Here is a 20,531-nt window from a genome sequence, read left to right on the forward strand (position 1 = left end):
GCCGTTAATTACATTTCAGTCTTCGTGTCTTCATAATCAGTATCTGAGATGTTCACATCTTGCTAATATTATCAAATAGAATATTTTTCTACAGTAATTTTGGCAAATGAAAATTAACAGATGCAAGTTTTATCTACAAACTTCTATAATAATAGACGTAGAGAAAGAGTTGTATCATAGACTGATATTTACTGATGTATATAACATTTTAATCCAAACCAAGTAAAATATACGAAGTATTGCTCAGAGGGGTATTAGTATTTTAATATATGCACACTCAATTTACAATTGTTTAATTATAATCCCCGTGTTAACATTAAACATGTAATTGGCAGTGGAAATCTCAGACTAACTTCACAATAGGACAGAGATGGGGACATAAGACTATTCACAACACTATCCAATCTGAATACTTGTCAGTGTCTGGTGTTATAAAATGTACACAAGCTTAAGTGTTCTCAGAGGCTAATGGGCAAGCTTAATGGCTAAATTTCCTCCCTACAGAGGGAATTGTGTAAAGAGAACAATTTCTGCACTCAAGAAATCTGAAATATGAACAAGTACTATTTTTTTAAAAAAAATAATTTTTTATTTATTAGTATGCTGTCTTCAGTAAGAGATATTACAGCAGTTGCCTTAAAAGCTGGGAGTTTTGAAGAACGAAAGTTAAAACCTCCCGGAATGCATCAAGGCTGGACGTTCCCATTATTTGTACATAAACAGGTGAAAACATTTGAGACGAATAAGTTGGATGTCTTTGATGCAGATCACTGGACGATCAATAGCCGGACTTTGTGACCTCATAAATGCGTGCACTCTAGTCCCGCCCACTAAGAGCCTATCCGTATAAAAGGTCCTCGGGGCTCTTCTCTAACTCCAGAGGAGGCTCCGGCAAGGGGCAAGAAAGGAGTGATCTCGTCGCTGACAAGCGCAAAAAAAATTTAAAGAAGGTTGGGGAATTTTCAGGACACCCGCGGGACTGTAGTGAGAGGCTTGCCCGGCCTCTTACGCCTGGCACAGTATCAGAAGGAGGGAGGGCAAGTGGGAGAGGGAGGCACAAGCCGCGGGACCCTTTCGGGGGGATGTGCATGGGCAGATCAGGGGAATGTGCAGCAGCAGTTATCAGAAGTGTTACCCGAGCCAGCAACATATACAACGGCTTGGAAACGCACGATTGCCAAGCCACGATGGCTTGGCCCGGGAGACTGCTTTGGTGGCTTGGCTGATCGACGTCTGTTGCAGGAGTTCCCGCCTTCGCAGTTTAGCGATTAAGTAACTCTGCGCGTTGTGTACATTTCCGAGGGCACAAACCCTGAAACCGTAAATATTCTTCCCTAAACTGGCATTCTCTAGAGAATGCACAACTCCCACCATCAGTATTTTGGAGCCCATCACTGCTGAGATCGCTGGGATAAAAAGCTTTGAATCAGAGGCAGAAAGCTTATTGTAGTTGCCGGGTGAGCTTGGGTGTGGGTGTATGAGTGTGAACTCCATAAAGTGATCTTTAAGAAAGAAGCACTCCTTAGAGTTAAAAGGCAAAAGGCCAGTCTTTCAGGAATATGTAAGTGGCAATTTCACCACCCAGAGTCCTTGGATACAAGATGGGTGGCAAATACACTTCATAGTAAATAAAATACACTGTCTTGGAAGAGTTTTACCTATCATGAACACTAAAGACTATAAGGAGTACAAGTATGGTCCTCTGCTCCAAGTTTATTTCTTGATATATCGCAGTTAGCATGTCAGAATCAGAATTGAAAAAGAACATTTAAACTACTGAGTTCAACTCTGCTCCAGGCAGGAATCCAAATGAAAGAATCCTGAGATTCTTGTCTAGTCTCTGCTTAAATACTTTCAATGAATAGGACCTCAAAACCCTTTTGAGTGGTTCCATTGTCAAACTGCTCTTACAATTCGGTGGGTGTTTTTTCTACAATCAAAATCTTCCTTTGTGTCAATCAAATCCACTATTCCCAGGTCTTTATCATCAGGGATGAAAGAGTACAGATGTTGACATTCAAATCCTTTCAGGTATTTGAAAATTTCCATCATATCCCATCCACTTATTCCATCTTCTGTGGGCAAAACATTTATAGGCCTGGGTGGATTTCAGTCATTCTGCTGCACTGAAATGCTTGGCCTCATGCAGGTGTCTCAACATGCAGAAGTAGAATTGGGCTGGTTTACCTTAAATATCTGTACGGCCTCAGTGGCATGCACTGTATATGAACAGGAACTACTTTTCCTGAGCCAGAGATCTTCACTGCTCTGCTTTGCTGCACTGGTTAGAAGCAGGACGCTGAAGTGTTTTAGTAAAAAGGTTTGAATGAGTGCTTTGCTAAAATTTTCATCAAATCAAAGGACCTTTTCAACTATTTGCTCAGCTCCATATTCCTTTAATCTGCCTTCATAGGATTTTGTTTCCAGTTGGTATATCCTCTTGCCTTTTTAAAACTATTCTTGTTTGAATGCATCCTTGTTAAAATGGAACGACTAGAATTTTGTGTCCCAGTGCAGAATAAAGTGAAACTATTATTTTCTGTGATCTGGAATCTGTACTTCTTTTCATGCAATCTGGAAGTGCGTTTGTCTTTTTGGCAGACATATTATACTAATGGCTCATACCAGTATTTATTTTGCAATAAACTCTAGTTTCAAGATACTATTCACGATTGACAGGCCAATTATTTTTCATCCTGTACCTGGCCATTTGTTTCCAGAATGAAAAGTTTTGCATTCATTCTCATTGAATGAATTCAATGATTATTTACGGCTCATTTCTTTAACCAATTAAGCTTATTTTGAAATATCTTTCTTCAACTTTAGGCATCCTTCCCAATGTCCTGCCATCTTCAAATTTGATAAAAGTGTTTCTACCTTCTCTTCCTTCATATTTTAGGAACAGAGGCCCACACTTAACTAGCTTGCTATTGAAATATTGTGGAATCCTTTGCCAAATGCTTTGCTGAAACCAAGAAAGTCTATGTCTAGCATTTCCTCAATCTACTAAGGAGGTTATCCCATCAAAATAGTAACATTAGTTTGGCAAGACTTGCCAAATCCAGACCGGAAAATTACTGCATTGTTTTCAAGGTGCTTACATAAAATCAACTGCTTTATGATTGCCTTAGAACCTACTGTATAATGGTGTCAGATTGAATAATTGAATTCTTTTTGTCCTCTTTCTCTTTTTTAGAAGAGAAGCATTTGCCTTATTAATTCTTCAATTCTATGTCTTCATCTTACTCTTTAAGATGCCTGATGAAATCTATAATATCCTGCTAGAGAAGACTGAGCCAAAATAAGAAGTGACTAATTCTGTCATTTTATTATCTTTTTGTATTTTTCCATCTTTGGTTTCTTTTAAAGAGATCTGAGGTAGTCTGTTTTATTGTTTCAACATCCTTTGTCAAACTTCCAACACTTTTTGAGCTAGTCATTCCTCTCAATCTTCTCTCAATCTTGCTTTGTGCTTTCTTCCTTGATGGCCTGGCCCTCTTTTTATATCCTATATGTGGTTTTTTTTTGGGGGGGGGGGATTTCCTGTAATCTTTTTGTAATCATAGTGGCTTCTGTTGTCTTCCATTTCCAGTACCTTTCCTTGAATTGTTTGCAGCTGTTCCTTTAGGAGTAAACTAGCATACTAATTTGTCTGTAGTTTCCCTTAAAATCAAGATCTTCAGCATTACACGATTACTGCTGGTTTATTTATCATTTATTTTCGCTATTGTATAATATCAAATCAATGATATTTGATGTTCTTATGTCTTCAACTGCCCCCTAAAGGGAAAAAGTTTTCAGCAAAAGAAAGCAAACATTTACTGGAAAATCCATGCTTGACAGAATTTGTCTCTCAACAGATGCTGAGGCATGGAAGTCCTCTGTCTATACCAATGATGGCTAACCTTTTTGTTGTTGGGTGCCAAAAATGCGACCTCGCAGGGCACCCATAATGCAAAGTGCATCCCCACATATGCATGCATGCACAACCCCCCCCTCACGTTCCTCCCCCACGCGCCACACTGCTCGCCTCCAAGCTGAGCTTGGCATTTCCTCCGGGGAAGTGTAGGAGACTGTTTTCGCTCTCCCCAGGCTCCAGGAAAGCCTCCAGAGTCTGGGGAGGGTGAAAAACTGGCCCAATGGGCTTACTGGGAGTTTGGAAACAATCAATTTCCGGCTTCCAGAGGGCATACAGGGGGGCCGTGGGAGAGCGATTTTGTCCTCCGCAGGCTCCAGGAAAGCCTCCGGAGCCTGGAAAGGGTGAAAAACAGGCCCAATGGCCCTACTGGAAATTCATTTCCGAACTTCCAGTAGCCCCGTTGGGCCTGTTTTTTGCCCTCCCCGGGATCCGAAGGCTTTCCTGAAGCCTGGGGAGGGTGGAAATGTCTTCTTATGGCCCTCCAGAAGGCCGAAAATCAGCTGGCTGGCATGCACTGGAGCTGCCAGCTCACGTACCAGCAGATTTGGCTTTGCGTGCCATCTCTGACACCTGTGCCATAGACTCTAACAAGAATATTGTTTTTATTTGTTCCTTTGTTTAAAATCCAGATACGCTATATATGTTAATTAATTTGGGGGTTTGACTAGGGTTTATCTTACATAGCATAGGGTTTATCTTACATTATCTTACATAGTGTAGTTTCTCCTCATTCTTCTATTGTTTTTGTTCCTCTAGAATATATCGCTGTATTCCAATAAGACTTATCACTGTATTCCAATAAGACTTATCTCAGAAAGTCTCTGATTATTGTCATATTTTTCTCCCCATGATAAAATTGTTTACTTTCCATATTCTGTGTATTAGAATGTAGGTCTTAAGCGTTACAAACAACTTTTCCTAATTTTTCAATTTGTGATTTAACCACATCACTCACAGTTTCTTTTAAACTGCATACCTTTATTTGATATTCTAATTTCACTATTTTTCTGGATTCGCGTTAATGTCCTCCTGATCACGTTTCTTATGCTTCAGTTCCACATATTTTAACTGATTTATTTGCAATTATCTTAATTATTTGCCATTTATTGACTTGCAGTTTACTGCCATATTCAGTAGGGACTTATAAGAACATGAGAATAAGATTGTACCAAAAGTAATGAAACATTGGTTTTAAAATTCTAAAGAAATTCTACAGCCATTAAAGTTGGCCCTGCCTTATTATCTCCTTTATTTGATATATACGATTTCAAGAACTAACACATTCAGTTTAAATCTAACTTTTGAAAGTAATATCCTGACGTCCATCAACTCAATCTGAGCTAACGTTGTTTGAGAGCTACCTTATGCCTCATCATGATTTCTGAAATGATTTGTTCAATGATGACACAAAACAAATTTGCACCCAAAGTTTGTATGCACTAGGCTTTTTTTCCCTATCAGTCAATTCACCAGTCAGTAGAGAGGTGCATATAAATGCACACGAAGCCAATTTGAGTGGATTTGATTCGTAAATGCTCTTAGGATAAATCTTCAAGTTTTATAAAGATGAGTCCACAAATATTATAAGGCTAGATTAATGTTTGCTGATTTGATGCGTTCCAAATATGGTAAAGTCCTGTAATCTTATAATCAATACTGATGATGCTTATAAGATTATAGGCGTTTAAATCCAACATATATGGTGTCATTGGCTTGGGAGATGCTGAAGTACAGACTGTTGGGGTGTCACAATCTTTTTTCATCTCTCTTCTTTCAGTTGTGAATTTGCAGTTTCATGTTCAACTGGCAACAATGCATACTGCAAAGCCCAGGATGGTGGTCCCATATGGCCTCAAGACTCTACTTGAAGGAGTGAGCAGGGCAGTTCTCAAAGCTAGTCCTTCCAACATCACTGAGTTTGCTGCTGAGTATTTCAAAGAACTGATAGTTTTTCGAGAAGGTTTGTCTTTTTTTGTTTTAAAAGGCTAAATATTCACCAGTATAAGTAAACCAACAATCATCCAAACTATTGTGTCCTTATATTAGCTCTGATCTGGGGTGGGCTTAAAAAATGTCAGCAATGGATTCTTTGCCCAATTACTGGGTAGGCGTGGCCTAGTTGGCCACCTGCATCATGGTGTGTGGTTGTGTGTGCCTTCCCCAGGTTCTGGAGGCTTTCCTTGAGCCTCTGGGAGGGCGAAAACTGCTTCCCCCAGACTCCGGAGGCCCTCCAGAGGCCGGAAACGGCAAGGGAGGCCCATTTCCCCCCCTGCCCAAATCTCTGAGGGCCCTACACTTACCTCACTTCCAAAATGGGCCACGTGGAGACTCCTGGGAGGGGAGAGGAGGGAGGGAAGGGGCAGAGTGGGTGGGGCAGCCAAGAGTGGGATTTGGAGATTCTCCCAACCGGCCATAACATTAGCTACAGGTTCTCCCAAACCCAAGTGAACCCATAGCAGCCTAGCCCTGTGGAAATGTGTTTCACATATCAGTTTTGTATGAGCAGAGATTTAGGTCCATAAATTGATTGCCTTTCTCCATCTTTTCTTTCCAGAACATCCTAATTTAGATATCAAAGAACTGGTGAGAGAATTTCATATGACAAGAGGTATGAGATTAGCACTAAAAATGATTTGTTGCTAGGGCCTGGCTACACATTATTTAATGTAACTTGTTTTTCTTTTAAGGGGAGATTTTAAATAAAATGTAAATGTAATTGCTGAGGCTGTGATTGAAAGTGGAAGAGAAGGCTTTCGTCCCTGACATAGTTTTTACATTGAAAATCATCCATCCATCCTGGTTAAGATTATAAATCTGAAAAACCAAAGGTGACTTATATTTGTGTGAATTAAATATAACAAAGAAACCCCTAATTAAAAAAAAGATCAGCTGGGCAGTTGGTTGAAATAGCAGTAGTATGAAATTTATAGAACCAAGCCTAATGCTTCATACTTTTGTTCACTAAAACAAGACATGAGAGACAGATTGGGCAGACAGAGAATGTAATTTTAGTGCAGTCCAGGAATGTCCTGGGGATTGGAAGAATTTATTGAGAGAATGTTGAAGGGTTAATAAGCAAAAGGAAACATTTCGAGTTTCTACCAGGACTGAGATTGTACTATATCACTATGGGAAAACTTTATATTCCTCATCAGTCCACAGTTATCTAGCTGGGACTTAAGGGGCTAGGATGATTAAAACAGGAAGGATGATAGAGTGCTTTCATTTAGATTCCATCACCGTGCAGGAGATCATGCTTTAATGCCTTGCTAGGCACCCTGCAAATCTAACACTCTGTGATTCTTCTATGTTTCCTGTCTAAGTCTAAGCAGTTTTTGAAAGTCTCTAGCTGTTCTGAATTTTTCATTTTGACTGCAGCTCTGAGGGATCCCACATTTTTTGAAAACTAGTATTTTTACTTTAAGTAAGATTAGGTGAGTATCTGACATCCTGTAAAATAGGGATACCAATCTTCCTTACCAAGAATGCCCTGGATTCCATATGGGCCCCAGAGACATTCATCTGATACAAAAATGTTTTAGCCATAGCCATATGCAAATATGGCTTCTATCATGCATAGTGAAAAAAAGACATTTTGTTTAACAGATTGGGATTAACGCAAATTGATTTATATTGGTTGAACCCAATTGGCCAAGTATTTTTTCCCCTCTCCTTGCATCTTGCATATGGTTTAGTAGGGATGAGGTTTGTACTAATTGGTTTTACATTAAATGATTCCAGCAATTTAGGTTAGCTAGATACCTGCATTTAATAAAGTAATACTAGCTTCAGACCGAGCAAGATTGATGGATGGAGTAGCCTTAATATTGCTGTCCATGAAATACTCAGCTCACAGAAAGACTGGTGTAATTGTGTTTGTGTATGAGCAAACGGAGTAGGAGAAAGAAAGAATTGTTCATGTTGTATAGAACACAGTCCTTGTAGCTTAGCCCTGGTGAAGATATCTGTTCCATTGTTCTGCATCTTAGATATAGCAATGTTACAATTTAAAAAAAAAAAAAAAGAATTGGCATATTTGGCGAAGAGCAAAGGTATGTTTCTTTACGTATTTCTCTTTTTTAATTCAATTTTTTATTTAATTCAAGAAAATATTAAAATACAAAACTCCCAAAAAATTTAAAAAAAGAAAAAAAACCTAGCAAGACACTAGGAAAGTGCATTGAATGAGAAAAAGAAAAGAAAAACTAATCCCCCCCCCCATTGAATACTGATTAATACGTTACTGCAAAATTAATTTATCTTTTCTTATGAAACAGGCCCAAAATATTTTAAACTACCAAATCCATTTGCAAATACAGTCACTAACCTGTCATCTATGTACTCTATTAATGACACTATACTTAACAGGAAGAACAACAATAATAAAGACGGTTAAAAGTTTTAGAACCTTTTGTTAACAAATAATTAATATGAACAAGTCGTAGAAAATTTTCAATGGCATCTTATCTATCCCATATCATCCCAAAGGTTAACAGTAATTCATCAGTAATTACTAATATCATTTGTTTCTTAATGCAATTTCTTATCTATTTTCTGATTAAATATAGTAAGTTCAGTCTTCAACATTGATCTATTCTCCTAACAAAGTCCAAATAAAATTGCTTCTTGATTAAGTGTGATAAATCCATTTCCCCATCTCCCTCAATCATCCTCGGGAAAGCCAACTTGCTTCTCCAGTCCATGTAATTTCTGCTGTTGTAAAAAACTGCAGGCTTGAACTTCCAAGAGCTGTATGCCATCACCTCAGTTAGAATTCTAAGTCTGTCTAGGCCCAATTTCTTTCTGACAAATTAATTGGTTTCAAATTACATTCCTTTTTTTTGAATCTTAATTCCAGAACAAAACGCCTCTGAATATTTTCCATAGCCATTATAATTTCACCAAATTATTTAAAGAAACTTTCAACTAAAGTTTGCCTGATCAAATGGTCTCTTCAGGCCAGCTCTGTTCATATATAATTTGATTCACTGTTGTTCTGTGTAAGAAAAACACTAAAGCAGGCCTGCCAAAATGGCAGCCTGCAGGCCAAATGCATCACACATGCAGACCGTGCCCACCTTGGGTCCACAAAGGCAAAAACCATCGTGATGTGTCTTGATACATTACGTGATGTGATCAAGTTTGACACCCATGCACTAAAGCAAAATGAAGGGAGAAAAAATTAAAGGCACAGGAAAGATATTTTCTGGATACGTCGATCCAAAGTTAAAAGAAAAATTAAAAAAATAAGCTCCAAATATTTTGCGAGTTAATAAAGTACAACACTACTGTGGTGAAAGTCTCACCGCCCCGAGTCCCTGCGGGGAGAGGGGGCGGTCTATAAATTTAATAAACCTTAATAAACCTTAGTATTGATGTAAATCAAATAAAAGCACTTCACCATCCAAGGACTTGTTGTGTGTTCATATAGAAAAGCCAAAATATTCAAAGCACAACCTAAATCAAAAGGAAAAGGAAAAAAAACCCAGATAAAATCCAGCAAGGGATCAAAGTAGTTCAGTATTCAACCAGTTCTTTTCACCTCTTTGCACATATTTCATTTCATTTCTCAGCTCTGTACACTGCACGTATTCTCTTTTCTTGACTACTGTACTAGTTGGCTAGCTGTCAGGTTCCCACAATATGCCAGGCAAAAATACGTTTGTGACTCGAGATAACACTATTGACACAGCATGCTTACTCACAACTTTTGGTTACGATTACCCAATCTAACATTTCTGGATTTGCACACTACACCAAGCCTAAATTAACCAAAAATAGCTTGGTGATATGACAAGCTAAGCTAGTTTGTGGTCTGTTGTGCCATGCAAAAAAAGCATCTGTGATCTTGAATTTGTCTTTCACTCTATTTCTGCTAGAAATTCCTGGATATTTTTACTGCAGTCTGTATAATGTAGCTTAAATTTAAAAAATGTTCTGCGGTTGTTTGATTGGCTAACTTTCCTGCCTGTATGCTGTCTTGTCTCCCTTTGCCGTTTTCGCTCTTACTTCATTGTTTTGTCCAAAAAAAAAAAAAACCCTACCTCTCTCCCACCACTAGAGGGACCTCAAGTTCAGTTGATCTCAAAATGCTTCCTCCTTTTATTTTGTTCTGCCTTGTCCTATTATGAAATCACTTTCTCCAATGTGTTGCCTTGCAAATAAGTTGAGCTATAACTATAAATTATCTCCTAGTTCAATGGCTGGCAGTTATGAAGGCTGAAGTGCAATAGATTTGGGAAGGCAGCAAGTTGGAAAAGGCTGTTTAAACACCCCCACCACTGAGAACTACCTGACATTTTAGGCAGGGTTTTCCAGTCTGAAATCTTGTATATAAGATATATATATAAGTACTTGGGCTAAGGTGTGGCAATACATAAGATGGATTACATAGCATACTAAATCATTGATGTTTCTTGTCTTAGCATGATGTGATTTGTAGTAATCACTAATGGTTTAAGTTAGTGAAGTTGAAGTCTGATTAAAAAAACATGACAGTCTAATGTGTGAACCTGGATTGTAAATTGACCCATAGAAATGAGCAGCACTTAAATTAATCATAAGAAACTTTCCTATTGAGTTCAGAATTTTTCCTTAGTAAGACTAAATCTGAACCATAATTGAAATTATAACAGGTGGTAGAACCAAACTGACTCTGGCTGATTTTGAAAAAGCTATGTAGGGTTGGGCTTGATTAACAGTTGGATGAGAGACCATGATGGATTAGTGCTATGGTGGACCACATCCATATTGTTGCCAAGAAAAAACAAAGGCATAGCCTTGAGTTCATCAAGGGTTAGGGTTTTAGAGGAAACAATATAATGAAAATTGATTTCCCCAGATGTGCCTCTCTTCAGTTTCCAGAATTCCTGATCAGAATGGTATTGGCCATAGTTGAGAAGTTAAAGGTCCATATAGTGGGATGCCTAGGTTGGCAAAAGATATTTCACTTGATTAAACTTTTTGGACTTCAATTTCCCTTTTACTAATAATGTTAAACTGGCTCCATTTGTCACAATGTGCAGCATATCTTTTTCATATTTTTTCTATGTCATTTAATTTCCGAACATTGGAGTTGATTCAGCAAGTGCTTCTGATAAAGCTCGTTCTCCACTAACTTAGTGCCTTCTGAAAACGTACTAAAATACCTTTCATCTTTGGGTATCGCTCGTTTGCTTAAATTGTTCCTTCTACCTTTATGTGATTTACCAAATCAGTTTCAGGCTGCAAGCATTAGATTAGGAAGAGTGATTTAATGAGTGGGGGGAATGGAAGGATAGAAAATACTAGATAAATTAAAGACAGAGAAAATGTTGAGCAATTTTTGCCGGACTATATTCATTGCTCATTTACCTTTTGGATTATTTAGGGGTTCATTTTCTAGAAGGATTTCCAAAACCCTTAACATCCTCAAAACTTGTGGTGTGGTTTTTGGAATGATGCAGAAATAGAAAGGGTCATTTATAAAGCACCTACCTGTGATTATTTTCTTCACATAAAAAAAGCTGTTTCCCCATAGAAACAAAATTAATTGTGTTCTTTAATCAAAGCAGTCAATTTTGCCATCTCTGCTAACTCCATCAACTTTTGCAGCCATTGGGGGAATAATAATAATAATAATAATAATAATAATAATAATAATAATAATAATAATAATAATAATAATAATAATAATAATAATAATAAACTTTAATTTCAAAGTATCCTTCCATTTTGTGCATAAACTATTCTTGCTGCCAAAAATAGTTCCAATTTTTTAAAGGTGTTTATCCATTAAGTCTAAGAGTATCTGGTTTTATTTTTATATTCACTTTAATAATATTCTGTATTAAGATGTGAATATCCAATATTTCTTTGCTTTGCCACATGTGCACTATAAATGGTAAAAAGTTCCTTCTCTATGTTTACGTTTCCAACATTCATTTGAGTTCCCTTTATACATTCTTGATAATTTGTCTAGTGTTAGATACCAATGGTACCACATCTTATAAAATTTTATTTTAAATTATAATTTAATGTGATCTTTAGATCTTTTGTCCACATGTTCTCCCATTGTTCGAGGCATCTTCGCAGAGAACCTTACTTTATATTTACTTTATTCTTAAGATGCTATCTCCAACAAAGTGATTATTGAAATCAACATTTATTTTAACCTTGTTGTTGTTAGTTACGAAGTCGTGTTCAACCCATCATGACCCCATGGACAATGTTTTTCCAGGCCTTCCTATCCTCCTCCATCCTTTGGAGTCCATTTAAGCTCACGCCTCCTGCTTCGGTGACTTCATCCAGCCACCTCATTCTCTGTTGTCCCATTCTTCTTTTGCCCTCAGTCGTTCTCAGCATTAGGCTCTTCTCCAGTGAGTCCTTCCTTCTCATTAGGTGGCCAAAGTATTTGAGTTTCATCTTCAGGATCTGGCCTTCTAAAGAGCAGTCAGGGTTGATCTCTAGGACTGACTGGTTTGATCGCCTTGCAGTCCAAGACACTCACAGGAGTCTTCTCCAGCACCATAGTTCAAAGGCCTCAATTCTTTGGTGCTCAGCCTTTCTTATGGTCCAGCTTTCACAGCCATACATTGCAACTGGGAAAACCATAGACTTGACTATACACACTTTGGTTGGCAGGGTGATGTCTCTGCTTTTTAGTATGCTGTCAAGATTTGCCATAGCTTTCCTCCTCAGGAGCAATTTTAACCTTATTATACCATAAATACCCATGCCATCCAAATCTTAATCCATGGCCCTCCACCTCAAGTAACCTCTTATTTTGAAGAGTCACCCATTCATTAGCCAGACCAAACAACAAGTATCAAAATATAATTTCAAATCTGGTAAACCCACCCACCCCCTCTTTCCTTAGCATCTTGCAATAATTTATATCTAATTCTTGGTTTCCCCCCTTGCCATATAATCTCTTTAATGGTTTCCAGGACATATAGAATGTGGGGCTCCAAAGAACTTTTAAAAAGAGGTTTCTGTTCTATCTTGCGGAGAACATAGGTGGACAAACGGAGGCGAGCCAGGACTTAACAAATGCTAACAGTTTATTGCTAACAGGTTGCCAACGCGGCAGTTCACATTTTGCGCGTTTAGCTAACAGGCAACAGCTGAGCTCTGCTTTGACAGCCTTTATATATGCCGGCTGTCAAGCAGCCAGCCAATCAGCGTTTAGCACAGCGCCCCCTAGTGAAACGGACCAGAGGGAAAACTTGTGATACATAACAGTTTCCTTATGCTAAATCTGATGGAATATAAACAGTTATGCTTATTTTAGCTGGCAATCTGTCTAGCTCAGTATTTCTCAATTTCAGCAAGGTTGAAATGTGTGCCCTTCAACTCCCAGAATTCCCCCAGGCAGCAAGTCAACACATTTTAAAATTGCTGAAGTGGAGAAACACTGCTCTAATATTTAAAGAAGGCTCTCTCCCCCCCCCCCCACAACCTACCTCTCAGTAATAGGCATTAAAATCCTTCTCTTGGGCAAAGCTTGCATTCGCAGCATCGGATTCTCCTTTCTATACAACATTTGAACAGCTGGTGGTCATACACCAAATCTCTTCCCATGTACTTTATGTATTTTGACTACTTTTTAGTGAGGAGGTTTAATTTTTGTTTGTATTTACTTCTGTGCCATGCCACCCAGAGTCACCTTGCTTGCGTCGATTGGCCTTATAAATGTGTAAAACAAATAATTAAAAGAAATACACAAAATGAATGTGGGAAACGGCCAACGTTGCTGTGTGATGGATTATTACAAAAGCCTGCAGACATTATCTCATCTGCAGCCATAGGCCAATGTGTGCAGTTAAATGAACGGAGTGACCTCTGGCTCCACCAATCATGTACAGACTTGTATTAACCACTTATTACATGTTTTCCCGAATGGCAGAGGAAAGACTGGCTAAAATGTACCCGAATATACCACAGGACTGTTGGAAATGTAGACAAAATCAGGGAACATATTACCACATGTGGTGGTTATGCCCAAAGAAGAAGACACAGGAATTAGATATTAGCAATGTATATGTAGAAATGAAACATGTATAAATGTAAATGATACACAATGAAGGATTGTAATTTAAGGAATGTATATATTAGTATACATTCTGTACATACATGCATGGAAATGTTGTACACAAGGAAATTGTAAAAAAAACCATTCTTTTTAAAAAACTAATAAATTTTTTTTTTAAAAAAAGAAAAACAGATATTTAGCTTCCAAAATTGACTTGGAAGTCAGTGGTTTTCTTTGTGTTGATGGGGGTCTCTTTTTGACTCATTTCCCATTTATCTTCCTGCAGTGGAGGGATGGGCAGAAGGACCAGGAGCAGCAACACCGATGCCCCGTTCTAAAAGGGCAGATGTTGGAGATGCATTTCGGTCAGATCTTGACACGATTCCAATTCATGATGAACCCAAACGGAAGGAGAAATCGACTGACACAGAAGAGGATCAGATAAGCGAAGAGTCTCGTGAACTGAGCACCAAAACTACTCAATTCCCATCTACTGTTGACGAATTTGTAGAAAAGGTTGGGGACGACAAGGGAGCAGGACTCGCTTATATCCCAGCCGATCCAGCTCAGCTAGCATCACAAATGCTAGGTAACGTTGAAACGGGTGCTGAACCTGAGTTGAAGGATGTGGCCATCTCTGTGCAGACCCTCCCCACGTTGTCCCACACTGCCAGCGAGGCAATGGCCGCGATTGCAGTTGGTCAACTAGCTGCTCCGGAACCTGCCCCGGCACCTGCCCCAGAACCTGCCCCTGAGCTTGCCCCTGAGCCTGCCCCAGCAGAAGCAGAGCCTGCTGAAGAAGAAGCACCTGCCCCAGCAGAAGCAGAACCTGCTGTGGCAGCAGCAGAACTTGCTGAGGTAGAAGCAGAACCTGCTGAGGCAGAAGCAGAACCTGCTGAGGCAGAAGCAGAACCTGCTGAGGTAGAAGCAGAACCTGCTGAGGCAGAAGCAGAACCTGCTGAGGTAGAAGCAGAACCTGCTGAGGCAGAAGCAGAACCTGCCCCAGCGGAAGCAGAACCTGCCCCAGAGGAAGCAGAACCCGCCCCAGAGGAAGCAGAACCCGCCCCAGAGGAAGCAGAACCCGCCCCAGAGGAAGGGGACGCTGCCCCAGAGGAAGGGGACGCTGCCCCAGAGGAAGGGGACGCTGCCCCAGAGGAAGCAGAAATCAGAACTTCTGCACCTTCTCTCAGGGCTGGATCAGTCACTCAAAGTCAGAGCTCCGTCCAGGAGGAAATAGCTATCTCGGGCAGCCTGGCGGAGCAGTCACCTGCTGACCCAGTAGAACAAGCTTCCTCAGATCCCTTGCAGGAAGGAGAGCCACCCCCGCCGCTACCACCACCGCCTCCTGATAAAAATCTGTTTCAGGCAGAGGGTTGCCCAAGTGAAATTGAGCTCACATCAGACATACACATCACAAATGTGGGTGATGATGACCCCAGCGCTGGTGGAGAGCCTGTACCACCACCTTATGTAGAGCAGTTTCCACAGCAGATAGTCATTCCTTTTGTAGACACAGTAGCTTGTCTCTTAGATCCACTAACGGCTTCACTAAATTCAGGCCAGTTTACTAGTATTCTAGATCCATCTGCAGATGATGCAGAATGTGACCCTGACAGAATGGATACTACAGAGCAACTGAAATCAACTGACCCAGGTTTTATTATGTCAGGTAAGAAAGTCAAGATATTTCTGAATCCTTCCTATTCCACATTGTAATATTTTAGCTCAGGGGTGTCCAAACTTGGGAACTTTAAGACTTGTGGACTTCAACTCCCAGCTATGCTGGCTGGGGAATTCTGGGAGTTGAAGTCCACAAGTCTTAAAGTTCCCAAGTTTGGACCACCCCTGTTTTAGCTCTATAAGTAATAGTCATTTCCATCTCCTTGGGTGCATTTATGTTGGTAAGAGCTGGCAATAAATGAGCAGGAAAGAGGTTAGTTCTCCAGATATAGCTGAACTACAACTGCCAGCGGTCTCAGCCATTACAGTCAACACTGAGGGATGTTGGATATTGTAGTTCAGCTGGAAGGCTACACGTTTCTCCACTCCTGCAATATGGCTTTGGCCAAGAAAGTGCCTCAAGGACTTGGAACTGTACTTATTTAAATGCAAATAGCCATGCCAGTGCAGGGTTGAAGTAAATGAAGGTTACTCTCGTTTTGGGGTGTTACAGGCCCACAGCACTTGTCAGGCAGATTGTGCATGTGTGGAATTTTTGCCTGTGGGATGCTTCCAGATGTGCAGTGGATTGTGAATAAGCCCTAAAGTTTTCTTTGCACGAGTTTGGCCTAGTTTCCTGTTCCTGTATTATATTCTTTTTGTACAGAGACGGAGAAGCAGCATGGGAGGAAATTCAGCAAGGGAACACTGGTATAGAAGATGCTTGGCCTTTCATTTTCCTACCAGAAGACTTGCTCACAGTAAACTGCACAGCTTGAATCAAAATTGCATACATGCTCATGGCAGCCGAAGGAAAGTGAGATGGTGACTGTGACTAATTTTTTTAAAAAAACATAGTAGACTAAACTGTGGCATTGACATGGTTTTTGCATTTAAAGGAAATGGTGGTGGTTGCCTTCGCTTGTCCCATTAGGTCCAATCTTCTCCAGATGCCTACAGAAGGTGGACTATTTACTTCTTACTTAGAAACATGGGATTGTTGTAACTGGAGGCCTAGCTTTCCTCCCTGGCAGGACCTCTTCAAAATGTTTTCTTGCCTCTGTAATAAGTGTCTAAGCCACCATTGTTGCCAGCTGGAGAAAGATTAATGTTTTTTTTTATCCATTGACCTCTGATTGCAAAATCTCCCAAGAATCACGTTTCTGTTAGAGAGATAGGTAGGTAAGAAACAAAAGCATGTTAACAGAAGAGAGAATGCTGAAGGGTTAAAAGGATCCTGAAGCTTGTCATGGATGGATTTTTCAATATTTTAAGCTGCCAGTTATTTGAGTTCGAGTTTATCATCCAACAGCTTTTGCGTTGACTCATGGGAGAGCTGATTAAAATGGATTCATACAGGACCCTAAAGCTTCAGCTGTGGGGCAAGCCTGGAAAATCTAGCTGCCTGATGTTATGTTGACAAAAGGACTCTGGCAAATGTTGAATGTTGGCAATTTCTTGGACCTGATGAATGAATGAATGAATAACTTAAATTGAAAATGTGCCCTGATTAGCTGAATCAGCATTTTTTAAAGCTGAGCTGCAGCTTCATCCCCACAAGGCACTTTTGCTGTTGTCCCTCTATTTTCAACATACCAAGGTCCATTTTTTTGCCCCTACAGACTCTCTCTTCTTTGTAACATGCTTCTTTGCGGCATAAAGTTGTTTGTAAAGATATGTAGTTCATACATCCTAGTAGATGGTCTTTCATGCCAGCAAATTTTTCTTTAAATTTTTATTTTATAGCCATGGCAACAAGCGAACCAGGACAGCCACCACCATATTCTAATGTATGGACTCTCTATTGTCTAACTGATTTGAAACAACAAGGTCGTAAGTCACCACCACCACCTCCACCCCTTCCATCTGTTGGAACTGGTGCTACTGTTCCCCAAGCAACCCTATTCATATCTAGTGGTAAGGACCAACCGCAGTATCTACAGCCGCAGATGATACAACAAGGTCAACCGCCACAAGTGTCCTCTCCAACTTATGTGATGATGGAAGATGGGAAGAAGGGAAATGCACCACCTTTCATTTTAGTGGGCTCTTCTGTTCAAAATAAACAGGACTGGAAACCTATCCCAGGTCATGCTGTTCTAACACAGCCGGACGCTGCTGGTACTGTGAGGAGGTTCGCTACAATCCCTGTACCAATCGCCAGGGCAGCAGATCCAAAAATGGCCAACCCCAATTTTAACCCTGCACAAGATAGTGGCAGGCCGCCAACTCCAGTTTTTCTTTCAGTTGCCATACCTCTAGAAGATGTGATGAATGGGAAGAATGGCTCAGGAGCTGGGGATAAAGCAGCTTTTGCAGGCAGTTATGGTATAGCAGGAGAGATCACATTTACAACTGCCTCTGTACGCAGGACAGAATAACAAAACGGTGAGTGGATGTTCAAGCTTTGGTAGAGACCCTGAAGCTTGATAAAACTTTAAACACACCTTTCAAACCTGGCGTTTTTCAGATGTGTAGCCTTCAACGTCACTGATCCTCAGTCAAATATGGACAGTGAACATGGTTGGGATTACATGAGAGGAAACCTGACACATTTGTCTGAAGAGGGCTCACAATAAAGTTGCTTCTTGGTATACTTGTTCTTCTGCCCTCATGACATTCTTGATTGTTCCCAGATGTCATTCTGAGGGCACCAGCCAAACAGTGCCAGCTTTAAGCAGAACAAGCAGCTTTTCTTTTCTTTTGCAACTGAATCGTACTTTTTTCTTTGAGTGGGGAGCAGGGAGGCACAAGATTTGACAGGGTGCTGACATGATACCATGTTGATTTCCTTCCCTTTTTTGGGGGAATATATTTTTATTATTTTTACATTTAAAACAATGCAGTACCGTGAAGTCGAAGTGATCATACATTCACATTATATACAGCTAGTCTCAACCATTAACAATTAGCCTACTTAATACATTTTCTATCCTTCTGTCCAATCACAATATATACCGTTTGTTCCAGTCTTGTCACCTTGTCACAAGATTTCCTTCCCTTTTTTAATGGCAGGGACTGAAGCAAGTGCAGCTGCTTTAAGATGAACAAATATCAAGATATAGTGAATATATGCCCCTTTCCAGAAAGAAAGTTAGAAAAATATTTCTAATTTTATTTATAGCCCACTTTGTGTAAGAGGGCAGCATACATAATGCTTCCTATTTTTCTGACAGGAATCCTGTCAGGTAGGTTGGGCCAAGAGAGATGGTCCAGAGCCACCTCGAATGTGTTTCTCAACTTCCACAACTTTTAAGATGTGTGGATTTCAACTTCCAGAATTCCCTAGCTGTATCTTAAAGTTGCCATGGTTGAGGTTCCTGCATTGGATTAGTATTAAATTTCTTAAAATCTCACCTTTTATATATAATTCAAGGGTGCAAAACAAACCTAGAACTATTGTACTATTGCCTCCTAATTTTCCCACAACTCTTAAGAATGGGGTTAAGGAGGAACAAGAACCTGGGTCTCCCTGCTCCAAGACTACTTTTACCATTATTCTAACGCAGGGGTGTCAAACTTGCGCTGTGACAGTGGCGTCACATAATATGACTGCCGTTTGCTAAACTGGGCGTGGGTGTGGTCAGTATGTGATGCATCCAGCCCGTGAGCCGCGAGTTTGACACCCGTTCTAATGGCTCACTAAAGACCCAGGGAACAGCATGTTAAATGACATTAAATAGCACTATGCAGCTCTGGATTTGAAGGTGTACCAGTCTGCAACCTATTCAAGAAGCCATACTGTTTTCTTGACATCATAGGGCTGCTGTCCCAAGCAGTGCTTTGATTGCAGGAAATAAATTCTGATTGAATGGCAGAAGAGCACTCTATTTGGGCCTCTTTTCAGAGCCTTTTAAAACTTTGCCTAAATCTGCTTCCTTTGAATTTGAACTGAAACATGTGAGCTACCTTTCAATAGCAGCACTGATACATACAAACCTTTTTGGTGCATTTTTATCATTGCCTTCCTTTCCTTTCGTGCATGGTGCTCTTTATCAGAATTAATGGCAGACTCCTCAAAAATTATTTCCAAGTTGTAATAATAAAAAGAATAGCTGCTTATTTCCCTGTCACTATTACAGGTAAAAGAGAGATGTAGACCAGTTTGTAAAATTAACTGAAGGCCCCAGCTTATGGCATGTTTGTGTACCATATTGATCGCAATAGTATTCCCACACATTTATAGGACACTGGATTAGGACCAGCTGATGTATGTTTGCTGTATAGGTCAGAACCATTCAAGCCACACTTGTTCAGAATCAGTGCTTAGTTTTTTTCTGCAAATACTACTTACGATGCAGATTTCAGGCCAACTATGATCTTGTCATTCCATAGTGTGTGTATGTATGTAGACTGAAAATGTGGTACTGCCTAAAAAGATGAAAGGGAAATTTGATTATAAAGCAGTGGTTTTTGAAGATCAAAGCATTCCAAAACCACAATTAAAGTTTAGTGGTTGAGCCTTTGCTAAATGTACTGAGCTGATGTTTTTTTTCCTCCCAGATTGAGAAGAGGTGCTGTCCAACATTTCACCCCAGAACGGAAAGCTGCATCTTTAATTTAAAATTGATTAACTAGTACAAGCAATAAAGCAGTACAAGGAATCTGAATCTAAAGACATTTTTTCCCTATGGCTTAAGACCGGTAGCCAAGTAGCATAAAACTAAAACCAGGAGTTTCCTTATGTTGATTTCCTGTACAAACTGAAAATTTAAAAATGACTGCTAGTAAAAATGTGGACACCTTCAACAGAAATATGTTGTTAGATCATTTATTAGATTTGTGGAAAGTTTTGAAGCCTTGTCTGTATATAATCTATCAGTAAGTTGAGAGACAGATCTACTTTGAAGCAGCAAAATAGAAAACAGTATTTCAAGAATGAGAAAAAAACAACAACAGATGGAACCAGAACGCTCCCCCCTGCAGGCTCCTGAGCCACTC

At 39.8% G+C, this 20,531-nt stretch overlaps 1 protein-coding gene across 1 annotated transcript; it reads left to right on the forward strand.

Annotated features, from left to right (window-relative positions):
* Positions 1-839: 839 nt before the first annotated feature.
* Positions 840-20,363, forward strand: CABYR (calcium binding tyrosine phosphorylation regulated). Its single transcript, XM_081952290.1, has 6 exons — positions 840-950; positions 5,697-5,879; positions 6,474-6,527; positions 14,218-15,600; positions 17,838-17,978; positions 20,094-20,363. Exons 2-5 carry the CDS (start codon positions 5,732-5,734, stop codon positions 17,969-17,971), a joined length of 1,719 nt encoding a protein of 572 aa, XP_081808416.1. The 5' UTR covers positions 840-950; positions 5,697-5,731; the 3' UTR covers positions 17,972-17,978; positions 20,094-20,363.
* Positions 20,364-20,531: the final 168 nt, after the last annotated feature.

Source organism: Natrix helvetica (assembly GCF_964273705.1).
Source record: "Natrix helvetica genome assembly, chromosome: 4".
Lineage (NCBI taxonomy): Eukaryota > Metazoa > Chordata > Lepidosauria > Squamata > Natricidae > Natrix > Natrix helvetica.

Excerpts from the sequence above, each read along its gene's own strand:
- CABYR (XM_081952290.1), top strand. The coding sequence starts at position 5,732 with ATGCATACTGCAAAGCCCAGGATGGTGGTCCCATATGGCCTCAAGACT. Across the intron at positions 6,528-14,217 it reads AGAATTTCATATGACAAGAG|TGGAGGGATGGGCAGAAGGA; the intron begins GTATGAGATTAG and ends ATCTTCCTGCAG. Across the intron at positions 15,601-17,837 it reads CCCAGGTTTTATTATGTCAG|TTGCCATACCTCTAGAAGAT; the intron begins GTAAGAAAGTCA and ends TTTTTCTTTCAG.